This window comes from Gavia stellata, chromosome 1 (assembly GCF_030936135.1).
Source record: "Gavia stellata isolate bGavSte3 chromosome 1, bGavSte3.hap2, whole genome shotgun sequence".
Lineage (NCBI taxonomy): Eukaryota > Metazoa > Chordata > Aves > Gaviiformes > Gaviidae > Gavia > Gavia stellata.
Window position 1 is genome coordinate 26,327,305 of NC_082594.1, and position 25,372 is coordinate 26,352,676.

Genomic DNA, 25,372 nt, shown 5'->3' on the forward strand with positions numbered 1-25,372 from the left:
CACTTCCATGTGCTACATCATAGCTCACAAGGTTTAATATCTGTAGTTTTTCTCATAAGTAACTCATGAACTCTCTTCTGTGCACAGAAGAATACACACTGTGTTATAAGTTGTTGCCACTCTCTTTTGTGGTTATTTGAAAATTATAATATAATGTATTAATTTCAAAAGTTCTAGAATAGAACTGCACAATTTAAACATGTTATTATCATCAGTAATCATGAAAAGGGAGATTCTTAGCTTTCAAATGCATAAAATTTTACAGAAACTTTACTGTATTTTATCCTATTTCATATTTTTCTGCTGCTTTAATACAGATTATTAATTATTTTAAATAACATTTTTATTTCATATTAATTACAGTAGTAGATAAATTTAATGATGCAATTTATGAGAAGTATTCTGTTTATTTATGATATTATATCAAATTTTTAGAAAGTACTGTTTTGGGACAGATGGAATTCATTGATATGAGCTGCTTTCTTCTCTGCTTTTTAAGATTTGAGTAGTTTTTGATCCTAACTATAAAATTCACTTCAATCACTTGGAATTTCATAACTTTTCAGGATTTTATTTCCTTTGCATTGTAATGTATGTTATTCCAGAATTTAATTATTTTGGTTGCATGAAAGAATGCTATATAAGGAGAATGGCAGTACTGATAAATCTGTATGTGTTAGTATTTATGTTGGAAGATCTGAGGTTGGATTGTCCTTAGTCCTTGAGAGAGCAACAAAAGATATGTTCTGCAGTGATCACATTTTAGCCAGCCTGTGAACATCCTGAACTCTCTCAACCTGAGTAAGATAGAAAGGGATTCTTTTGTCTTTTTCCACTGTAAAAATCAGGCAGGGTGAGAATGGTGTGTCATTTGTTTTGTATATAAGCCCATCCCAAATACAGCATTGCTTTTTGAGAACCTTTGTATATTACTGCAATTGCGTTCATATTGGGAAAGATTTTAAATGATGTTCAATTCATAATATTTATAGAATAACAAGTTTTAGAACTTTTCAGTACAACTTCAAAATATTTGGCTTCTGTTTTTTCTACATTTACTTAAAATGTTCAACATGCTTGGCGTTTTCCTAATAGTTTTATTTTCTCTTCCAGGCGAAAGGTTGAAATCATGCATACTCACAGTCTTTTCACTCTTCTTGGAGAAAGGTTGATGCTGCATACAAATACAGTGACCGTTACAACATATAACACACTTTATGAGGTACAAATTATTAAACATAGAGATGATAAGTAAAAATTATTACTTAATTATATTGTGACTCTGTGCTTTACAATATCCTGATTCTCAAGACTTCTGAGAAAATTTTAGATAGAAATTTTAAGAAAGAATTTCTTGGTTCACAATGTATTTTGCCATGCTTTGGATATTTTTATTAACAATGTCATAATTTTTACATAGTCTCTATGAAAATTTCCACTTATAGCATTACAAAGGGTGATGGAAAAGATCCTGCTGTTTAAGATGTTCATCACTTTACACACACACACACACAAAATTTACTGCAGACCTGCAATTGCTCTTACTCCTCCATTGCAATGGAAAGTGGTGGAGCCAGAGAGATGCCTTGTTTCTTTTTCTTTTTTGTGCCATTCCTTTCAAGTTTACAAAATTTTGAAAAGTGCTGTTTTTCTTTTTTAACGAGTATGCAAAAATGATAACTGAACACAGCCACTTTTATGTAACAGGTACTGCTTGAGGTGAATATGAGCTCGAAACATTCAACTGTTCTACCAGGCTCTTGTAGAAACTTCAGTTTTGATGATGAGCAATTTTGTTAAAGCAAAATACTGTCAACACCAAGTTGATCAAAACCCATGTCCTCATGCCTGCAAATGCATAAAGATCATGTCCAATCTTCAATTATTTTTAAAATGGTGACTTAGAATTGAACCTTTTGCAATTTCTGAGGATCTTATGCACTAGAAAGATATTTTTGTAATTATGCTATTATTTGTTTTTCAGTCACAAATAGGTGTAATGGCTAGATACTGAGGATTGATTCCAGAAAAGACACAGAAGACTAAAGAAGTGCTTGATATTTAGGGTTCTGAGTCTGAGTGATGTAGAAAATGTATGATTGTAAAAACTTAAATGTCTTCTATTTGCCAATGACTTAGTCAGACATTAAGTTCTTTTTTATTGCACGTATCTAAGCTTACACTGTGTGGTTTGACCACTTGGGTCCCACAGTCTAGGTGTCGCTGCATTCAGATTTCTGCAATCTTCTGTGATTGGTATTCTCAGAAAATACATAATTCAGTGACAAAATTAAAGTCCTTATGGAGTCCAGCATCCACAGGCATTTACATTTGAAAAAATAGCCAGAGGAGGAGAAACAGGAGTTAAGTGCCAGAAGTACAAAAGATTTGCCAAGGAACTGATGCAGATATTTCCCATGTTCTCTCATAAAAAGCAAAAGCATATTTGCATTCTATTTTAAATACCAATATGTAAAGACCCGTTCAAAGATACTGTGTTTACAACTGACATTAGTTTGATTATTGATTAATGAATGAGCTAAAGTTCTGCTTTAAAATAAATAAGAATTACTAGTGAAATAATTCTATTTTGAAACACATTTGTTTGAATATACTTATTAAGAATCCTGTGTTAATATCGTTGAATTTTTAGCTTGTTCTTAAAAATAAAGTTGTGTACATAGAACCTGTGACAGGTATCCCAGTGTGAAAGGTCTGTGGTGTTGCCTAAATACAGATTAATTAGTTTGTCAGGTACAATTCATGAAACAGGAGAAGAATCTGTCTTGCTCATTATGTGAAGCGCCAGGATTATTCCTATCAAATGCTGTCAGTGACTGTTCCTCTTTCCTAGCGGGGGAAGATCAAACCCACTTTTAAGAAATACTGGGTTTGGTTATGGATGGAATGTATGAGAAGAACTTTTGATGTACAGTGCTTGTGAAAGACTTTTTGTCTGTGAATGTATAACACTATGAGGAATATGAATGAAATATCTTTAAAACAACCATTATTATTATATATTTAACCAGCCACTGTACATTCATGAAAATCTCGATCCTTGCATAGAGGAATTACTCGTTTCCATTCTTCAAGAATAAAAATATTTTACCAAAATGTTTTATATGAAGTTACAGTGTGGCCATGGTAAATGTTCTTAACAAATTTAAAAATTAGCAAAGAAATGCTGTAGCGTTTAATTAAAAATGGTAAAAGGAACTTATTTTTCTATTTCAGATTTTGACAGAACAAGTATGCACTCAAGTTGTTCATAAACCACATCCGGAGCCAGATTCTACAGTGAAAATTCAGAATCCAAGTAAGGACAATATATTATGTTTGTATGATAAATGTATTGCCTAGAGCTTGTGGGCTTTTTTGAAAGAGTATGGTTCAGGAAGCAAGAACAATTCATTAGTGTATCTCAAATATATATGGGTTTCAGTTACTACTTACATTAGTTGCTGTCAGCAACATTTTTTTTAAATGTTGTTAAAATGTGTTACATAACTCATTTATTCTTTCAAAGTGATTCTTAAGGTGGTGGCAACGCTGTTGAAAAACTCCACACCAAGTGCAGAGCTGATGGAAGTTCGACGTTTGTTCTTATCTGATATGATAAAACTCTTTAGTAATAGCCGTGAAAACAGAAGGTATGTCACTACAGATAGTATTTTCTCATCCTTGACTTGTAGGTAATAGCAATCTGTTGTAGAGTTTTACACTGTATATTAAATGGAATATAAAAAAAAAAAAATTGATTAGGTCTTTGGTAACTTTTCTTAGTTCAGCAACTAATAACAGGGTCTTCTGTTTAGAATATACTTTAAATTTTTATTCATCCTGAAATATTTTTAAGTTTCTTCCTACTATTGGATTGATGTTCAGAGGAGATGTACCATATTATTTTCCTCCTATTCTAACCATTATAATGTTAAAATAAAGAAGCTTTGTTTGGATATATTTTGACCTAATTATTTCACTTTAGATGTTTACTTCAGTGTTCAGTGTGGCAGGACTGGATGTTTTCTCTGGGATACATTAACCCTAAGAACTCTGAAGAGCAGAAGATCACAGAGATGGTTTACAACATTTTCCGTATTCTCTTGTATCATGCAATAAAATATGAATGGGGAGGCTGGAGAGTGTGGGTGGATACTCTTTCTATAGCTCATTCCAAGGTAAGAAATGGTTCGTGGATGTCGTTTTAATACTGGTAACTCCTCCAAAGGGACTAGCAATATAGTAAGATAAGATGTAAAGTGATTTAGTGCCATCTGGTGGCTATATCCATACATGTCAAGGTGGCAATTTTTTGTCATCGTTGTAGGTCCTTTGCTATGAAACAATTTGTAAGCTGTGTGTAATATGTTGTTGAGATACTTGTTAGTTTTTGTCCAAGTTCATGTACCATATATTCATCCACATAATCTGTTCTTTTCTTTTTAAGGTCACCTATGAGGCTCACAAGGAGTATCTAGCAAAAATGTACGAAGAGTATCAAAGGCAAGAGGAAGAAAACATAAAAAAGGGGAAGAAGGGGAACGTGAGCACCATCTCAGGTCTTTCCTCTCAGACAACAGGAGCAAAAGGTGGAATGGAAATTCGAGAGATAGAAGACCTTTCACAAAGCCAAAGTCCAGAAAGTGAAACGGATTACCCTGTCAGTACGGATGCGAGGGACTTGCTCATGGCTACAAAGGTGTCAGATGATGTGCTTGGAAGTGCTGAGAGACCAGGAGGAGGAGTGCATGTGGAAGTTCATGACCTTTTAGTTGATATAAAAGCTGAAAAGGTAGAAGCTACTGAAGTAAAACTTGATGATATGGATTTATCACCAGAGACACTGGTAACTGGAGAAAATGGTGCACTTGTAGAAGTTGAATCTCTTCTAGATAATGTATATAGCGCTGCTGTTGAGAAGCTCCAAAACAATGTTCATGGAAGTGTGGGTATTATTAAGAAGAACGAGGAAAAAGATAATGGTCCATTAATAACTCTGGCTGATGAGAAAGATGAACCTTCTACTAACAGTACCTCATTTCTCTTTGATAAAATACCGAGTCAAGAGGAGAAACTTCTACCTGAACTTTCAAGTAATCACATTTCTATTCCAAATGTACAAGAGACACAGATGCATCTTGGTGTAAATGATGATTTGGGATTGCTTGCACATATGACGGGTAGTGTAGATATAACTTGTGCTTCAAGTATAATAGAGGACAAGGAGTTCAAGATTCACACAACTTCAGATGGAATGAGTAGCATTTCTGAGAGGGAGCTGGCTTCATCATCTAAAGGATTAGAATATGCTGAAATGACTGCCACAACTCTTGAGACAGAGTCTTCTGGTAGCAAAACTGTACCTAGTGTTGATGCAGGAAGTATAATATCAGATACAGAAAGATCTGATGATGGTAAGGAAGCAGGAAAGGAGATACGGAAGATCCAGACAACTACCACAACCCAGGTAAGTTTCAAGTGCTGTAGCCATGTATGTGTCTGATGTAACCACTGTTGGTTGCTGCTGGATAAATTAATAGTATGAGATCTGAGAGATGTTTGAAGTATATTTCTTTAATTATATGAAAGGTGTGCATCCTCCAAGCCTATTTGCTTTGAAAATGCCATAACATGTAAGGATTGTGAAGTCTTTCATGTCTGTATTGAAAATATGTATTGCAATTGTGGATGCTTTAGTTGAAAAACTTAGCTAAGAGAATCTCTCATCCATTTTCCTTAGTTCTTCTGGACAGATTAACTCATATTCTTAGAATTCTGCTTTAGACTCTTCAACACATTGAAGTGTTTCTTACTCTTGCTGTACCTTTCTCAGAGTGTAGTTTTACAGCACTTTAGTACACTGTCTTTCTTCCTGTACAGGAATGCTGGCATAAATAATCTCCATATTTGATCCTAACACCAGAAAAGGAATAGTTTAGGGATAATAGAAGAAAAACTGCAACTTGATTTCCAGACCAGAGATGATTAATAAAAGAAGAAGTATCTACTTTCTTCTTGGAGATCCTTTCTTGTCTAGGTCTCCCTCTGAAAAATTCTGAGAAATTAATGTTTTTGTGAGAGCCATAGCATTCTGAAAATGGGAAGGCCAAGGCAGAATACTACTCTTTGAAAGAATTTGTACTCTATATACACAGCAAAATATAGGATCACTTTGAACTGTTAAAGCACAGGATTAATTTCTTCACTGCATTGTTCAGAGATTGTAGCACGTAATCAAAGATTGCTTTTAAGGATGTTGTCAGGCAGAAGAATTGACTACCTTCAAGATTTTACTAGCTGACTATATGTCTAGTATGTACACAAGTATTTATCTTCTAGGATTTTAAAGTCAAGCAGACTTCCTGAAACTATGGAAGAAAAGCCAAACAAAAATTGCAACAATTGCTAAAATTGCTCTGCCCGGTACTGTGTAGTGTACAAAATCATCGGAAGAAAGAGTTTCAGAGATACACTCAAGTACACTCAAAGTACATGTCATCTGATGAAAGAACACAGATCAGCTGCCTGCTTTGCTCTTCAGGGAGACAATACTTTCAGAAAAACTCCAGTGAATGGACATTTTAATTTATTTAAACAATCTGTAGTTTCCAAAACAGGTACTTTCCCATTTAAAAAAAAAAAAAATTAAAAATGGTTACTCAGACTAGTGGATTCTGACACAGAAAGAACACTCTCTTCTAAGTCTTTCTTCTATGGTAAGAACCTCTGTTTTGAAGAGAGACGCAGATGGAGCTCTTGCATTCCCTAGACAGGTATTATAAGAAAAATTTGGGGTTCTCTTGTAAGTATTTTTTCAAAACGATGAAAATCCTCATAACATCAGTGACAGACTATCAAGCATTGTGTAGGGATCCTTATATTTAAAAGCATTCGGTGTAATAAAGAACAAGCCCTGAAAGCGCTCAATAGGAATAGCGTATCTGTTACTATAGTTCCCAAAAACCTTATGTTAAGTCTTAAAATTAAGACTGTTAATACCGTGGAAACTGATAAATACTGTGGAAACTGATAAATGGAATGAATGGAGGACAGCAAGAAAAATGAGCCATCCATTTTTATTTTGAAATGTGAATATTTGTTTAAAGAGTAAAAGACAAATGAAATGCTAGTATTCATTTGCTATGTACATATATGCACCCACAAACACAGTGAATTTGTAAGAGAAATCTTTAATGAAAAAGATAATCTGACTTTGTACTAGCTACTGTAGAAAATCCTGTCGGTGTGACTTTGGGACTTTTCTGCTCTTTAACGTCTTTTCTTGATGAGTTTCACCTATAACAGTTGAATTACAAAAATGTAAATTTCTCTAGCCTATAATTATTTCCTAGGATTAAAATGATACTTAATGAACTTTTATCAGATCATTGTAAGATAGGAGAAACAAAATGTTTTCCAAATGTTTTATTCTTAGCTGCTCACAAAATTTCTAACATATAATTTGGATCTGCAGATTATCTACAAACTGTAGATAAAACAATTCTCAACTGTGTAACCACCAGAATTGTTGTTATGTTCTAATCTCTTCTTTGGGTGTTGCGAAATACCCTGTGAACTGTAAGCTCTCTATAGTTAAAACTTTTGTAGTAAAATCAAGTTAACCTTAATAAAAAAAGATGGAAATATGTATTAAATAAAACATAAATCAAGCATTATTGTTTTCATGAGTAAAGAGCAATGTTAATTTTAACATGTCTACAGTGGAGCCGGAGGTTGAAGTTTTGATTACAGCATGTGTGGGAACTGGCACATTAGATTTGATGTCTTTTGAGACCACTGAAAACACTGAAAATGACTCAAAGACTGGCCACCCAAATGTAGATAGTTGGGTTTCATGGTGGTTTATGCAATGCACAACAAAGCCCATTCTTGCAAATACAGTATTAGTGGCTAGATAAAAGCTCTCCTGTTATGGTACAGTTATGATACCATTACTGCTGCTGACATGACAACTACCTGTAGTTGTAACTAAAAGAGAACAAGCGGTATGTGAATGGAGTAGCTAACCTCAAATTTTCTAAAAGCAGATCTACATAAGCTCCCCACCTTGTAAGTAAGAAGTAAGCTGTCTTTTGTTCAAATGGACTGAAAGGAAGCAACAAATTGCACAACAAAGCAGAGATGGAACTCCTGCTTACTTCTAAGAAGAGTTAATGCCTTTATCAATAGTAGAACAAATATTGAAGAATATAAAATTAACTCTTTCCTATGGTCCCAACTAGGAAAGAGTGAAAACAGAACTGAAAGCACTAAGCAGAAGATTCATACAAAAAATTCAAATCTTAGATAAGCCTAAGGAAAAAAAAAAAGTCATTTAAAGGTAACTTTAAGAAAAACATAGGAAATGAAAGCAACAGTAACAATTTTGATCCCAATAGGTCAAACTTATTGAAGGAAACCTGCTCTGCTCTCAAAATGCTGGCTACAGAAGATCAAAATCAGGCTAAAGATCTAAGAAGCTTTCCAGCTCAACTCCAATGCCATGTCCATTTTTACATGCTAGCACAAATATTTTCTAAACATCTTTCTGCTTTTAAGTGTCCAGATTTAAAAGAGTATGTTGAGATCAGGAAATGAATATGTGAGCAAAGGAGGTATATTTTCTATTTTGTCAGTTTTAAGCTAATCTAAAGTCACTTTAAAATAATTTCAAGGATCAGACTTTGTATTTCTTCCTTTTAGAGATGTTGCGTGGTATAAGTAATTTCGTTGTTATGAATAATTGCTTCAAATTCAGTCAAAATTTTTGTTCTTTACTGCTTTTTCCTTCATGGCATTCTCCATCATATCCTTTATGTGTGTCTTTTACTTTTGTCTTTAATCACCAAGTGGAAACAATCATGACTCTATAGGTTTTGAAAGGGAATGAAATTCACATCTACCACCTGTTGGGAGAATGTCCTGAGGATCCATAAAACTGTTAGCCAAAATTGGCAAAATGAGATTTGTTAGACTAGACTTGATTCTCTAATGATCCTGCTAAAAGCCCGGATAAATAAATTGGTTTTGGAAAATGAGGAGCTGTCTAAAAGTATACCGATTCCTTGAAGCCATGACTGTAGTTTGTCCATGTTGTGAGTGAAATATTCAAAGAAAATTGTGTGACCTTGTATGTGCTGCATTTGATCTTTTCTGTAATACTTCAAGTGAAGAACCTGAGTGTAAAACCTTGGTGAATAGTTGAAAGGAAGGCCAGCCGTAGCACCTCAATGCTGATTGATTTGAATTGGAGCAGTTCCTTTCCTGAAGGATACTGCCTGCCTTGGAATAACAATATCTCCTGTAGTTTGTGGTTGAGTCCGGTTTTAGCCCATCCTTTCTCAAATTCTGTGATCCATTCAAAAACATATTACAAAAAGTTAACATGATTTTTGAACTTCTTGTTGATGTAGGCGGTACAGGGCCGATCTGTCACCCAGCAAGACCGGGATTTACGTGTTGACTTGGGATTTCGAGGAATGCCAATGACGGAAGAGCAGCGACGACAGTTTAGTCCAGGCCCACGCACAACTATGTTTCGTATTCCAGAGTTTAAATGGTCTCCCATGCACCAGCGGCTCCTGACAGACTTGCTGTTTGCACTAGAAACAGATGTACATGTTTGGAGAAGGTAGGTGGTTATTTCTTCTTTAAGTCTTGTTTAGTGTTTCCATCAACAAGGAAAAATTGGATGTGTTGTAGAGGAGATGTTACTGGGATAGTGGAAAGGGAAAGAGTTGCTGTTAGCTGAAGTGCCCTTCTGTATCTTGTATCTTCTCTTTTCACCCCTTCCCAGCCTGTAACAGCTCTATTTCACAAGTAACAATTTCTGTTTTCTTGAGAGATTGTGTAACTCATACATAACTGAGCTGCTCTTTCAGCTTATGTTTAGCATTAAAAAAAGGAAGACTTTTGTGTCTGCTAATGGCCATTTTTTAAAACTGATCAATTATAAGAGAGCTTCTCTACCGGCAAACCTTATAAATAAAAATTCTTTACTATAACATTTTCTAAGGAATGACTCTTTAGTTGACAATTTTTTTTTTCAATGCCAGCTCTTGGTTGCAGTTAGTCTTGGTGGTTATGTTATATTTTATAAGAGCAATGAGGTTTCCTAGGGTTTTTTGTACACTTTAACAGAGATACTCAAAACTTACTGTTATCAGAGCCCTTAGGTATAACAGACACTATTTAATCTAATTTCCAGGAAAGAATAGTTCATTTTCAGAAAACTTGAGCATAGTTATATCCAAGGACAAATTTATATTGCATTTCATTTCCAGTTTGGTGAACTGTTCTGTGATAGTCATGAGGAAATAGACAATTTTGATAATTTTTTTTTGGCCAAATATGTGGGATGGGTTTGTACTTTGTGTTTAGGTAATGCTTAGAGATTAAAGTTCGGTTTGTATGTTTTCAATTGAAGCCTTTAATTTTTGTTTGCTGGCTGGCAACAATGTTATTTTGGGAAAAGAACATACTTATAGACTGAGTATTCATCAATATTTTCACACAGTGTTTCATATTTTGGGAGAGTGACTGTTTCATGGGACAATTTCTCACCAATTAGGCGTTGCTGAGATTTTAGCTAATCTTATTAGCATCTGTGGCTTGAAAAGTTATTGCTAATGCTAAATTTAATATTAGTTAATAAAGTTAATATTAGATCAAGTTATCACCATATTATCAAGTTTCTCCTTTAAAACACTAGCAGGTGTTATCATTAGGTGTTATCAAGGATGCTTCAAATGGCACTGATGCAGTATGGTGAACTCTTAATATTGAATAATAACTTTCACGCTGAAGAAACAACCCCACTGCTTTCAGCAGAACTGCCTGTGAAGTGAAGTACTGGTTGATGGGAATAAAAGGTTACAAGCCATTGTTTTCAGCTGGGTATCTGAAAATAATCCTGGTGTGAAAGTAGAAAGCAATTAATTTGTTCATTAGACTAGTCCTGTTCATGTTTTTAGACAATTTACATGCAAAGTTTTGTAGTAAAGATTTTGCCTTTATATCAAAGAAACATTCACGGTCTGGTTGCAAAGAATAAATTTATATAAACTTTTATTTTAACTGGTTTTAATCCATCCTTTCTTCTGTTCTTACAGTCACTCCACAAAGTCTGTGATGGACTTTGTTAATAGCAATGAAAACATTATTTTTGTACACAACACAATACACCTTATTTCCCAGATGGTAGACAATATTATTATTGCTTGTGGAGGAATTTTACCATTGCTGTCAGCAGCCACATCCCCAACTGTAAGTACAATATTTCCACCTAGTGGTCTTATTAGAAATTGTTTTTACTAATACAAACCGCTATTTGCAGCTGACTTTTATTCTTTAGGGACACCTGTCCCCTCTCTTCTAATTCCTTCAAAAAATTGAAACTGTTAAGCTTTGATATACAGAGTGTTTATAATATTTTTCATTTGAAATGCTAATTTTATTAGAGAAGTAGTACTAAGTAAGAATAATATTTCATAGATATTTAATATTTTATTTGAAAGAGAAGACCATTAGGATCATGGTTACAAATTATGATTACTGTAGGAAAATTACACACTTTGTGATGGCTAGTCATTGATATTCATAAATCTGTTTTGCATGGCCACCATTTGTTTGCATGCTAAATGATGCCAGAAGTCATCCCCTCACTGCTCTGTTTACTCCTTCCTTCAGTAGGTCCTGACCTTTGTTTCTTTTTTTTTTTTTAATCTTGTATTGAAATAGGCTGATACTTTTATCCACTCCAATGTTCTTAGTAAGCTGTAATTTCTTAGGTGATCACAGTTCAGGCAGGCAGCGTAGCCTAATAGAATGCTTCATGAAAAAGGGAGAAATATTTTGTAAATATTGCATTATTGTCAGTAGTAATCACAGATTTTAATGTGATGCATTAACTATGTGATGCATATAACTTCTGAAACTATTTCTTTCACACTAAATGTTTTATCTTGAACATCCCATAAGCATCTGCAGTTAGTGTTGGTCTTTGTACTGTAGTTTGGCAGTAAAAGCTCAATTCCTCGGTCTAGCCATTCAGCAGTTGAGATTAATTTACTTTGCTTCTACTATTACTTCTAGTTAGCTAGCAAAAAAAACTGGTTTGCACGATTTTGTTTGAAAGGTATGAATGTATGGACTAGCAATTGGCTAAACGTTAATATGACTTTCAGCCAGGCAATTAGTGCTGTTAAATGCTGTGTCTTTACTATTTTCACTGGGTTAACTGGGAAAATATTTGCTATAAGCAAAATTGCAAGACTCACAGGAAAGACTTTAGTTCTCTGTAGTCACAAGAATGACGTCAAGGTTGCTGAATAAAAGATTTTGCAAGTGTGTCATTGTAAATATTGACAAGGATGAGAGAGTGCACAACAAGCCATCTTGAGATGCAGGCTGTACTATCAGTCTTTAGATAAAACGGCATTGGGAGATATTTTTTAAACAAACCTTTCAGACATCATTTGAAAATGAAGGTATTTTCTTTGCCATCTTTTATATAAAAATATAAAACAGGCACAGCATTAATTAGGCTGCAATTCCATTGAATGCTCTTGGTGTTTTTTAGCTCTTATCCTGGTTTATGACACTGCAGAGCCATTCTATAGAACAATAATTTTGCAGTTCACCATTTCCCTCTATTCTGGATAATAAATATATATTGTGTGTATGTGTATATAGATAGATAGCTGATACAGCTTTATAAATTACACACCCATTTGTTAAAATATTGTGTGCTGATACTGCCTTGCCACAGTAGCAGTGATTTTCATGCGTTGATACAAAAGACTACATTTTCAAATTTCTGTATTATGCATGTATTTCTTAACTACATGGGGACTCTGTGTATTACTTAAATGCTCAATTTTGCCATCTGTTTAGGATAATAAAATAAAAATAAATTGTGAAATAAACTAATTCACTGAAAGATCAGTAGCTGGCTTCAAACTGAATTAATCCTACTCTGTGAAATTAAAAAAAAAGCTATTACTTTTGTCCCAGATGTACAGGGAGGATGGGGAGAAGTAATTGATAAAATCACAAATTAACTTCACCTGGAAATAACCATTACCATCTAGATGATGATTTCATAATCACTTCCACCTAGCAGAGAGCGTCTTCCCTCCCATTCAACTTCATTCCTGTTCCATCATTGCCTGTCCATAAACATTAGCAGGAGTGTGGATTTATTCATTGTTGTGACAGATACGAAGAGCCCAGCACATCCTTCCTCTTTCTTAGAGAAGGTGCTCTCCCTCAATATTGTTCTGGATCACAGTTATGAAGGGACCAGATGCCCTGTTGGGCATCAGACCACTTCTGAATATCCATCATATGCTGAATGAAAAGAAGTTCTGTACTGATTCTCAGACTTCTAATACTTTTGCATCCTTGAACTGCTGTGGAGAAAGTGGATGGACTGCTGTTAGGAATATATTTCTTCTCAGTCTTGAAAGGGCAAAGTAGTCCCGTGCTTACAGTCAGTTACAAAAGATTCTGTCTCACTTTACTCCTTTCAAGAGCTGCTCATTAGAAGAGAGAAGAGATCTGAAACTGGAAGATTTATATAACATGTCCACTGCATAAAAACACTTACAGCAGGCCTTCTAGTGACACTTTCTTCCAGAGTAACTCTCAAGGGAGGAAGGAGCCAATACTCTTTTTCCCTCACCGATTCAAAGAATCACAGAATCGCAGAATGGTTGAAGCTGGAAGTGACATCTAGAGGTCATCTGGTCCAACCCCCCTGCTCAAGCAGGGCCACCTAGAGCCAGTTGTCCAGGACTGTGTCACATGGCTTTTGAGTATCTCCAAGGATGGAGACCCCACCACCTCCCTGGGCAGCCTGTGCCAGTGCTCAGTCACCCTCACAGCAAAAAAGTGTTTCTTGATTTTCAGATGGAACTTGCTGTGTTTTAGTTAATTACATTAATGAATGTTTTTTCCCCCAAGATATGTAGCCCAAATTTTGTGTTGCATCTCATGAATCCCTTCCAACCTCAACCATTCTGTGATTCTGTGTGATTTTGTGATTCTGTAATTTAAACTGGGCATGGTATTAGAAGTCCAGTCAAGCAGTGCTGCACTACTCTTAACGAAAGCAAGCTGTCCACATGTTACATAAGCTGCCTTACTGGGTCAGCCCAAGGGCCCCAGTGCTTTAGCATTCTGCCTCCAACAGTGACTTTTTGCAGCTTACGTCAAAATACAAAAGTCCGAGCAAGCATACTGATTGCTCTAATGGTACTTCATTTCAGCATTTAGGATTTTAACAGCTAGAGAGGGTGTCCAGGCTGTCATGTTTAATAACTACCAGAGGTATTTATCCTTCTAGACTTTATCTAATCTTTTTTGAAGCTACTTACGCTTTTAGCCTTCGTAGTATCCTATGGCATTGAGTCTGACAAAGTAATTATATAACCTTTGAAGCACTTCTTGTCTTTGTTTTTTTAAGCCTGCTTAAATGTATAAAGTCACTATGAGCCTTACTTTTTATGCTATGAAAGGAGCAATTAATCGCATCTTTATTCATCTCCATATCATTTATGACTTTGTAGGCTTGAGTCATGTCTCCTGGTGTGCCTGTTTGAATCCATAGAGTCTTCATCTTGTTTAGTCTGTCTGTCTTTGAAAGCCTCTGATCCTCCATATCTCTATTCTATGGAGCTTTTCTGGGGTGTCAAAACCCTTATATTTTGTAGATGCTGTAGAATACATACATTCAGTTTATCAATAAGTATGAGCTCATTTTACTTCATTTCTTCCTTTTTCACTTTCATGAATGGTGACTCTCAGATATTCCCACTTAAGGCCTTTTCAGCCCATATTGAAATTTTAAAGTAGTAATTCTTACTTATTTCCTCCTAGTGTGTTGCATTTGTGGCATAGAACATGTAATTTACATATATTTTTAAAAATTAATTTACTTTTTAGTCTGGAATAGTGAAATATGAGAACAAAAAGGCTATAGAACAGATACTAAAGGTTGTTCCACTCTTTTACTTTGGGATGATAAAACAGGATGGAATTCAGGAAGAGAATAGGGTAAATTTAGGTATCGACTTGGAAGTACTTACATGTGGACTAGATATCTAGCCAATGGAGATCTACTCAATAGAAGCAAATGATTCAGCTATCTCTGATGTAGACATCTGGTGTCTGGTCAGCCAGATCCCTGTAGGGTCCATCGACTGCACTGATTGTTAACCTGGAGCTGAATCCAGCCTCTTTTTATGAGGTAGCTTACTTGTTTTCTAATGGAGAAGATGACAGACAGAAACACATAGTTCCTTTATCGACCTTACAGTCCTACCTAGCCACAGTTCCTTGACTTCACTGTGTCAGTCTGAGTTCAAGCGAGGCCTCATCCTGGGCTGCTGGCTCTTGAACAGTCCTAAATGGCTGTTACAAAACTCTCTTCTCAACAATCTGCTATAGAGTTATTTGCTATTACATGTGTCCCATTGCCTCTGATTTTTTAAAGGCATTTCACCTATTTCTCATTAGTAGAATAGATACTGGATATTGGATGCTTGAATTAATTAAGGCTATATGCAGAAAAGAACCAAGAGCTAAATTTAGCAAAATGACTTTCAGAATATTGGAGAAATTGCAGATTTTTTTTTTCTTTTCTGCAACTGATTCTGTATTGCATTCCCTGCCTTGCTGAAAAAGCAGTACTGTCACAGTTTCTTTAAAAAAATGCATGTTTGGGGAATTTCCCATTTCAAAAAGACCTTTTCCTTTGCATAGTTAGAATTTGTAGTGAAAAGGCAATTCTTCTGGGCTGGGTGGAAAATTACTCCATGATCCCCTGTCTGCTTGTGGTAGATTGACCCTGGCTGGATGCCAGGTTCTCACCAAGCTGCTCTATCACTCCCCTTCCTCAGCTGGACAGCAGAGAGAATGAAAGGCTCTTGGGTCAAGATAAGGACAGGGAGATCACTCACCAATTACCATCACAGGCAAAACAGACTCGACTTGGGGAAATTAGTTTAATTTATTACCATTCAAATCACAGTAGGGTAATGAGAAATAAAAACTAAATCTTAAAACACCTTACCCCACCCCTCCCTTCTTCCCAGGCTTAACTTTACTCCAAATTTTCTCTACCTCCTCCCTCCCCAGTGGCGCAGGGGGACAGACAATGTGGGTTGCAGTCAGTTCATCACACGTTGTTTCTGATGCTCCTTCCTTCTCAGGGGGAGGACTCCTCACACTCTTTCCCTGCTCCAATATGGGGTCCCTCCCACGGGAGACAGTCCTCCATGAACTGCTCCAGCGTGTGTCCATTCCATGGGGTGCAGTCCTTCAGGAACAGACTGCTCCAGCGTGGGCTCCCCTTTCTACGGGTCCACAGGTCCTGCCAGGAGCCTGCTCCAGCACGGGCTTCCCCTGGAGTCATAGCCTCCTTTGGGCATCCACCTGCTCCAGCGTGGGGTCCTCCATGGGCTGCAGGTGGATATCTGCTCCACCATGGACCTCCATAGGCTGCAGAGGCACAACCTGCCTCACCATGGTCTTCACCAGGGGCTGCAGGGGAATCTCTGCTCCGGTGCCTGGAGCACCTCCTGCCCCTCCTTCTTCACTGACCTTGGTGTCTGCAGAGTTGTTTCTCTCACATATTCTCATTTCTCTCTCTGGCTGCAATTGTGCGGTAACTTTTTTTCCACCTTCTTAAATATGTTATCCCAGAGGCATGACCACCATTGCTGGTTGGCTCAGCCTTGACCAGCGGCGTGTCCATCTTGGAGGTGGCTGGCATTGGCTCTATCAGATTAAGGGGAACCTTCTAGCAGCTTCTCACAGAAACCATGCCTGTAGGTCCCCCTGTACCAAAACCTTGCCATGCAAACCCAATACACTGCTGTAGAACAGGTAATCTTAATTATGGAATTTCCTCACTACTGAATTCTTGTAACAGAAATCTGCCTTTTGCCTTGCTCTTTTTAATCCAGTCTAGCATGATCTGAATAGTGCTGTGAATAAGAGCCTTTAAATATGAATAGGAAGAAGAAAAGAAAAAATACATTATCTGTGAAAACAAACCACTAACAAATCTGTGAGTGACTGTAGACTGGAGTGAAGGTTATACATTTGTATGGAATACAGGGGAAAGTTTACTGTAATTCACAGTAATCTATTCCCACATGTTTTAGAAATGCCCTTGATTTCAAATCTATACCACCTCTGTCTCAGGGTCTGTGCAGGGACTTGCTTCAGATGCTTGTGTTTTTAAAGGGCTGTCAATTGTATATGTGAAACGATTTGAAGTGGAAGCAAATATTAACAAAAAAATGTAACCAGTTTTGTTGTTTTACAGTGTAAGCTGGAGTGTATTCTGCTGTTGATTCTGATGTCTTGCTTATTAAATTGGAGGATATTAGATAATTCTGCCAATATTATAGGGAGGTCATAAGATATAAAATACTGATTTCCTCTTTTTTTTTTCTTTCTGTGGGGGAAGTCTCTGAGGCTTTTTTTTAATTGCAGCTATAAGGAAGACATTTTTAAGATGGTGTGCAAGTGTGAAAAAAGCATGTTTGGGGAGCTGTAAGGAAAAAGATTTGAAGAAGATGCTTTCTGTTAATAGCAGTTGGTTGCCAGATAAAACAGTCTGTGTACAAGCTAGGAACTTGAAATAATCATTGCTTACTACAAGGGTAGCAGCTGTGACAATGACTTGAGGACATTGAGTAAGGCAAAAGAAATTTCAGGAGTTCATGTGTTAATATATGTGACAATTGAGAGTAAATTTCTAGACCCCTTGCAACTAGTTTGTTTTTCCACTTATTCTATGAAGTCTATAATTGTAATTCTTGCAGCATTTAAAACAGCAGCTCTCAAATTATGATCTGAGGGCTGCTGGTGTTATATGAATGGCTGTCTGCAAAACTCATTTAATCATTTAAAGACAGCCTTATTAGGTCTGTGGATTAAAAGCCTCGATGAGATATTTTTCTGTATGTCCTGTGTATAGTGTTCGCATTATCAAGTTCATGAGTCATGTGATGCCACAGGTGCTGTGTGATCTATAACAATTCTGAGAATCAACAGTGGCACACTGATGTAAAAATTGTCAGCTGGTAAGCAAGAGAAAATAGTCATAGGTTAATTCTCAAGGTGCATCCAGCTACAAATGAGGAAGACACATTTAAAAAGTGGTTGAACATGGTATTTTCTGTTCAAAAAGGAAAGCAAGCAGTTTGTTTAAGCTTGTTTTTCTTTCTGTTAGTTTTTTCTACTATGTAAATGACAGAAATACTGACATACGCTTGAAAATTCAGTTTCTTTATCATTTTAAAACATAACCAGTGAAAACTTAAGGATTAGTTTCTAGCCCATTGTGATAAGAGAGAAAGTGCTTCTACCTAAAATTAAAACATAAAAATTTTACGCAGCTGTTTAATTCTGAACATTGAAATTTGAAGACTAACTCACTCCCAGGGGCTTAGTGAATCTTTATTTTTATTTTCTGTGGTTCAAAAGCATTCAAATATCCAGTATGATATTGGTTTAGGTTGAAGAAAACACACCCAAATGTAATGTATATAATGAGCTATGTGTTGCTTCAAAGGAAGGAGCATTATGCATGAAGAACCAGTTTACTTTTTGTGATTTACATTTGTCTTGTCAAAGCATTTTAAACATATTTGCCTCCTCATACAAAGATTAACTACTTTATTACATTTCAGTTAAATGGCTTGCTGTAAAATGCTCATTTTATTTCTATATAATCAGTGAATACATTACTTTGGTTTACATTGCTTCATAAAATTGCTTTATGTACTATATAAAAGATGTACATTGGTTTGAAGAATCAGTGTTTACATAAACTCCATAATAATACAAGATTTACAGTTTTCCTTGTGCATAGCTATCTCTTAAAGTCTTCATTTTCAAATGTTCATGCTGAGCTTAAATGTTTTGCTGTTCTAATTATAAATTAAACAAATGTCTAATTCCAAGATACTAATTTGTTTCGATTTTACATTGTATTTTTAGTTAACTTAAATAATTTTCTTTTTCTTTTATTGTTGTGATCTGTTGTCTGTTTTGTCTGTTGCATGTCCAGGGTTCTAAGGTTAGTATTGCTGCTGTAAGTTTCAGTTTTTTGCATTTTCAAAAATACCTTATTTTTGATCATTTGATATTTTGGCTTTTTTATTATTATTTTCCTATATCATATAGTAGGTTGTGAATAGGAATATATTGGGTGTAATCATTAACTTTTCTTAACATGTTTCCCTTGAGTAACTTAATGCATTGTGAAGTGTGATGCTTACTCTTAGTTACTGGACTGAACGTAGGCGGGTCCATGAGCTAATTTAAGTTATAAATGTTGTTGTCAATAGAAAAACTCTTTACGCCCTGAACATGTTAATTGTATGGGAGACTGGTTACTGCTCTTAAAGTATCCTGAGTAGTCATGAAATTGTGATCAGTTCACATTTTAAAGAGTTTTTGAGCTACACCTATCTAAAATATTGCTAATACCCGAAGGCAGCTTGATCAACAATAGAGCTTATTTTAATCATTATTAGAATGTCAAAGTGGTGTATTTAACAGGTAGAACTGATGGTAAGTTTTGTTGTAAAAAAACTGACAGTTTTTTTGCTTCCATCCAGCAGAATTTTAGGAAGATTTGTAAAAAAAAAGAGATTTTTTTTTATTATTATTTCAAAGTTTGCGAAAAACTTGGTAAAGTGTTATATAAAACGGATTTATTACATCACTTGCAAAAAAAAAAAGCAATAGATTTACTGAGTAGATTAAGACTATGATTGATACAATGCAGTTGAAGCTTGAGAAAAATCAACAGCAAGCAGTCAATTGGCTTCTAGCAAGCCTGCTGTTATTTCAAGCATGAGTTCGAAGTTCAAGTTTCTCTAACCACCTGTGAGTTTTTCTGGCAGACTGTTATGGCTATAGATTTTTGCAAATCTATTTTCTTTGGATGAGCACTTTGAAAAATTATGTTCCAGTCTGTCATAAAAAACCAGCAACTTATTTTTCAAAAAAGTAGGAACACAGCACATACTAAGCAGGGAAGACCTGGCTAAAGAAGATAGGCTGGAAACAGCTCTTCTGAGGGCTGTCCTTTTACCGTTTTTCTGATATTATTGGGCAGATCAGACAGATGACAGCCCTTCCCAAATCACTCATGTAACCAACATGGTACATCCTTAAGAGAAACTAAATGAAGTGGCATCTATCATTGTGGTGACTCATGCCATATTATATCCTTCATCTTTCAAAACAGTTGTTTCCTTAATACTTTTTGGCACAGTTTGCACTTTTATAATTTTTGATGTAAAATATTTTAAAAAGTGACTCATGCATGAGGATACTATTTTTTTAGAAGTATGGAAATAAAGGATTTTTTATTTTTCTGTATTTCTTTTTCTTTGGGAGGAAGTGGCCTTAACAGCACAAAATATATTTTGAATTTTTTTCATAGGGACTTCTAAGGAAATTAATAAACCCAAACAAATACAGTGAAAGTAGTACTTTTCAAAGGGACCAAACTGTGTTCAGAAAAGCCCTGTGATCTGAAATCTTGTTGACAATCAATAAGAATCAGCCATCTGTAAACAATTTTAAAAATATTATTTAGGCACATAAATGTGGACACAGTCAGGTACCAATTTTGCCTAGCTCCGGAGGTAAAGGTGTTTAAGCAGATATTTTTTTCTTTATTTAAACTTACTGTTTCCTCACTTATCTCTACTGGTAGACACCTGAATGCATTTGGAAACATGATTCTGGACAGTTAAGTATCTTTTTGGAGAAAAACATGACCCCGTTTTAGATTTCAGAAATATTGAGCTCATTCAGCATTTTTCTGTGGATTCCCATTAAGGAGAGTCCAACACTACATTAGGAAAGAAATGGCTATCCTCCAGGAAATGTGAGCTGCAGGCCATATAACTTGTCATGTTTTTACTTCCCCCCTATTGCTGTCCTGAGGGAGTAAACATACTTTCTTCTCATCTCCAGGAGAACTGGACTCTGTCAGGCTCCTATATGGTATAATCATTCGCAGGGAGAATCAGTTCGTGGAAACGGGGCAAAACTGTCCAGTTTGTCCCACTCCACTTCTTACATTTACTTGTTTGTCTAAAGGAATGTCAAAGCTGTACAGAGTGTAATTACTTTCATCTGTTACCTGTCAGTTTGCTTAGCCTATGGAATAATGTACGAATACATTGCACTCATATAAAACCGTGCATTGGTTTACTACCTGGCCGCACTTTATGTAATTGCTAATAACTTTCTCATTTATATTAGACTTTTTCTCGTCTATTACAACAAGTAAATGTAAATAATTTTCTCACTCTTCATGCTGTCTTACTTTGAATTTCACTCACAGTTAATGTTAATGGTAATAGTAGGAGATTTCTAAATAACTTCTCAATGTGTTTGTCATTAAGCATAACAATTTAGATTTGTACGTGTATGTGCTGTCTTTATATTTCAGTTGTGTTCAAACTGTTTAATTCAATTATCTCCTTTTAAAGACTGAATTGGAAAATATTGAAGTGACACAAGGAATGTCAGCAGAGACAGCAGTAACTTTTCTCAGCCGTCTGATGGCAATGGTTGATGTACTAGTATTTGCCAGTTCTCTAAATTTTAGTGAGATTGAAGCTGAAAAAAACATGTCTTCTGGAGGTCTAATGCGACAATGCTTAAGGCTTGGTAAGTTGGCAGACAGTTATGTATTAAATAATTACTTACAGATCAGTGAGCTACAGATGGATCAAATAGTGACCCTTGTAGGAAAGGACTTGTACTGACTATGATGTGATAAAATAAAAATCCTGTTTATTATTGACTTTATACAGTTTTTTTTTTAAAATTGCTTTGCTACCAGCCTGTTGCAGGTTTGCTTATCCAAGTCTCCATGGATTTGGAAGACTACTTACAGGCTATGTAAGATTAAAAGCATGGGATGCATGTGCAGACTCTGTAGACCTTAATATATGTTGCAATAGACTGGCACCTCTTCCACTATTTACTGTGTGCTATATACTGTTACAATTAATTTAGAAAATTTAAAAATTTATGAATAATTCAAACTATTATATGCAAACTATATCACTTTATCCTTGTGAACATTAAATTTTGAACTCTCTTCTGACATGATGGTGTTTTGCTAATGTTGTCTCCCACATACTTTTTCATCTCTCAAAAGATGAATAATTTGTGTACTCAGATTTTGTCCTGTTATTATTCATACCACTTATTAGGTCATTGGTAATTATACTGTTCCTGGTATAAAACTTGTGGTTTATTCTCAGTGATCAATTTTTACCAAATTCTAAATTAATGCTTACTATTTTTTTCTATTCTAGCTGTACATAAGTACTTTCAGATTTTAAGTATTGATAACTGATCAATAACATGACAGCTCCAGTTCAAGAACTAATATATAATCAAATGTTAATACAGTGATATAGCAGTTATATAAAGCATTTAGTTGTTCAGCTAAAGAATGAAATTAATAGATTACCATAATGCTTTCTTAGTACCAACAGAGAGTCTAATGTGAGAACTAAGTTGCACATTGTTATTGACATATCAAACTAGATGTACAGACTGCTAATTGATGTTCTGTATACAATAATGAGGAAATACTCTAATTTGTAGCATTTTCATAACTTCTTTTTAGTTTGTTGTGTGGCTGTGAGAAACTGCTTAGAATGTCGGCAAAGGCAGAGAGAGAGAGTGAGCAAGACATCATTAATCAGCAGTAAAACTCAAGACGCTCTTCAGGGTGTAACTGCATCAGCAGCAACCAAGGTAACCCAGTCTTCAGTTGCCAACAGCAATGACAAGTCTGTACCATTGCTTTATAGGATCAGAAAATAATTGTAACTGCCTTCTCAAATATTTGGCAAAAGCTTAGGTTTTTGCTATTAAATAGCATAAAGTAAAAGTATGCTGGGGGGGTGGTGGTGGTGGTATTTGAAACAAGAAAATGTTAATGCAGTGGTATGACTGGAGCAATTTTAAACAGTTTTTTCACTCTTGCTTGGTCTACTTCAAAGAGCAAGTCCCCTTACTCACATCTGTCATATATACCTGCATAGCTTTTTTAATCTGTCAGGGCACTTGCAGTTTTGATGAAATCCTGCAATCACATCTTTATTGGTGGAACATCTGAGTCCCAGTAACATCAACAGACCTTTGCATGCATATTAGACATGAGTATTTTCTATCTAATGTTAGGAATGAAACTTGTTTAATATTCTATTAGAGCTTAGTTTTTCCAGTTTCATTAATTCATTGTTCATCTTTTTTTTTTTAACTTGTTTACAGCTTTAAGACTTTGGGAATCCTGAAACTAAAATCTCAAAGAATTTAGCACAGCCCGTGTCTAAAATACAACACTTTGTATGATGTAAAGGATTCCTTTTTTTGTTACTATATTTTCATTACTAAATTCAGCGGTTTTTCTTCTCTAAAGACTTTTTCAGATAGCATTTACAAACTTGGCTCCTTTCACAATATTATTTCATTAAATCTCACAAAAACATTACATTTCTCCACGTTATCACATTCAGTGCAAAGCAAATCAGTATAAGGAGACTTTTAGGTGTTTAGGCATCATTTGTAATGCATTATCATTTTTTTCAAGGAAGCATACTACTCTATGCTTTTGTAATAATACAGCTATTCTGTAAGTAGTCTGTAATAATTCTCAGTAAAATGAACATAAAATGATTTTTTTTTAATATTTCTGCTCTTTGTTTTTAAATTTAACACACATATTAGAAATAATTTATTGTACTGCTATAAAACAACTGTAATCTGAAATAACCCTTGGTGTGCAAGTTATCTTAACTCTGGGAAGGCATACAGTTGTTCTGAGGTACTGGGGAGATGTAACAATTTATATCTAAATACTCAGTCTTAAGACAATAATTCAAAACATTGCTTTATTTCCAGAACCCTGTCTGCATATTATGTTGGAAGTATATTGGTAGTAAGAAAGCATCTAAGATTGATGCAATATATAAAAAAGGTGTCAAATTAAGGTTCTAATAGAAACGCTTTGATATTTGTGGGGGGAAAGATCTCACTACTTTTTATTTTTAGACTCCCCTTGAAAATGTCCCTGGCAATCTTTCTCCTATAAAAGACCCTGATAGGCTTCTTCAGGATGTTGATATTAATCGTCTACGAGCTGTTGTTTTTCGTGATGTGGTGAGTAATATGTGCTGTAATTCTTTCTTCTGCAAAATCATTACTTATATTTTGAAAGAGATTTTGTTTGTACCGGAGTTAAAAATATCCTTCATGTGTTGTACTTCGTATATTATCTGCAAACCATCTGCTCGTGGCTTTGTAACTGCCAGCCACTTTCTGCACTTTAAAATCATACTGGTAAGGTGTTTGAGATTAGTAGCTAACTGTGTTTAACAGTCAGACTTTATCTGATATTAGCCAAATAATCACAGCCAGAATATATCAGTTATGACCTATGTTGGTTAAAACTGTATTACTAAAGGTGTCAGCTATTTGTCCAACCAGGGCAGGAGGAAGAATTATTATATGTATTACAGAACTACAGCAAATAGATTTATAAAGACAATTTTTACTTCTGCTAAACTTATATATCCTATATATAAATATATATAAAAATGTTTTTCAGATTTGTCTGCAACTGTTTTTAGCATAAAACTGCACCACAATGTGTTTGGTTTTGAAAGTAGTACAATAGGAGTTATTATATATATGCAAATAGATATGTTATGTTTAAACTTCTCCAGCCTAAGTTCAAGTGGATTGAAGTGAAGACTGAAATTAGAAATAGCTTTAAAAAGAAGAAAGTAGAACTTGACACAAAAAAAATTATCTGTCAGGATGACCTGATCATCTTGAGGTTGAATTTCGGTGGAGAAAAGGGTGTCACCTACCCTTTTCTTAACTAGAGGAGAAGGCAATAGGGGAAATATTATTTCTGGCATTTCTTAGCCACTTAATAAGATGATTTCTATTTATTTTAAGAACTGCAAAGACATGCAGCCAAATTAAATAACACCCAGAAAACATGGAAAGCAAGCACTGGATTTGTAATAGAAAATGCATACCTGTGGAATCGAGACAAGGTGAAACCACTATAGGAGTAGATAGAGGCTGAAGTCTTAATTCTATCATGTTGGGGTTCACACCATAATAATAATAAAAGGTATTTCAGTTGAACTACAGCAACTTAAGCTCAATCAGGATGGTATCTAAGCCATAGATGGTAGTTGCCATAGAACAGCAGACTACATGGGGTGGGAGGAAAAGAAGACAGCAAAGTTGTTGTGGTCTTGACATTTACTTAAATCAGAGCCCTGGAAAA

The 25,372-nt window shown here is 35.3% G+C and overlaps 1 protein-coding gene across 4 annotated transcripts in view; it reads left to right on the top strand.

The window, feature by feature from the left end:
- NBEA (neurobeachin) overlaps positions 1-25,372 on the top strand; it is a 516,023-nt gene that overhangs the window by 165,934 nt on the left and 324,717 nt on the right. For 2 of the 4 annotated variants that reach the window (XM_059826675.1, XM_059826690.1), the window contains exons 18-28: positions 1,114-1,222; positions 3,238-3,319; positions 3,530-3,653; positions 3,989-4,181; positions 4,451-5,470; positions 9,417-9,634; positions 11,115-11,268; positions 19,091-19,099; positions 21,537-21,717; positions 22,691-22,821; positions 24,121-24,228. In XM_059826675.1, coding sequence (XP_059682658.1) covers positions 1,114-1,222; positions 3,238-3,319; positions 3,530-3,653; positions 3,989-4,181; positions 4,451-5,470; positions 9,417-9,634; positions 11,115-11,268; positions 19,091-19,099; positions 21,537-21,717; positions 22,691-22,821; positions 24,121-24,228 — 2,329 coding nt within the window. Of the gene's footprint in view, positions 1-1,113; positions 1,223-3,237; positions 3,320-3,529; positions 3,654-3,988; positions 4,182-4,450; positions 5,471-9,416; positions 9,635-11,114; positions 11,269-19,090; positions 19,115-21,536; positions 21,718-22,690; positions 22,822-24,120; positions 24,229-25,372 lie in introns of all 4 variants that reach the window. The other 2 variants (XM_059826681.1, XM_059826666.1) reach the window with 2 other exon arrangements.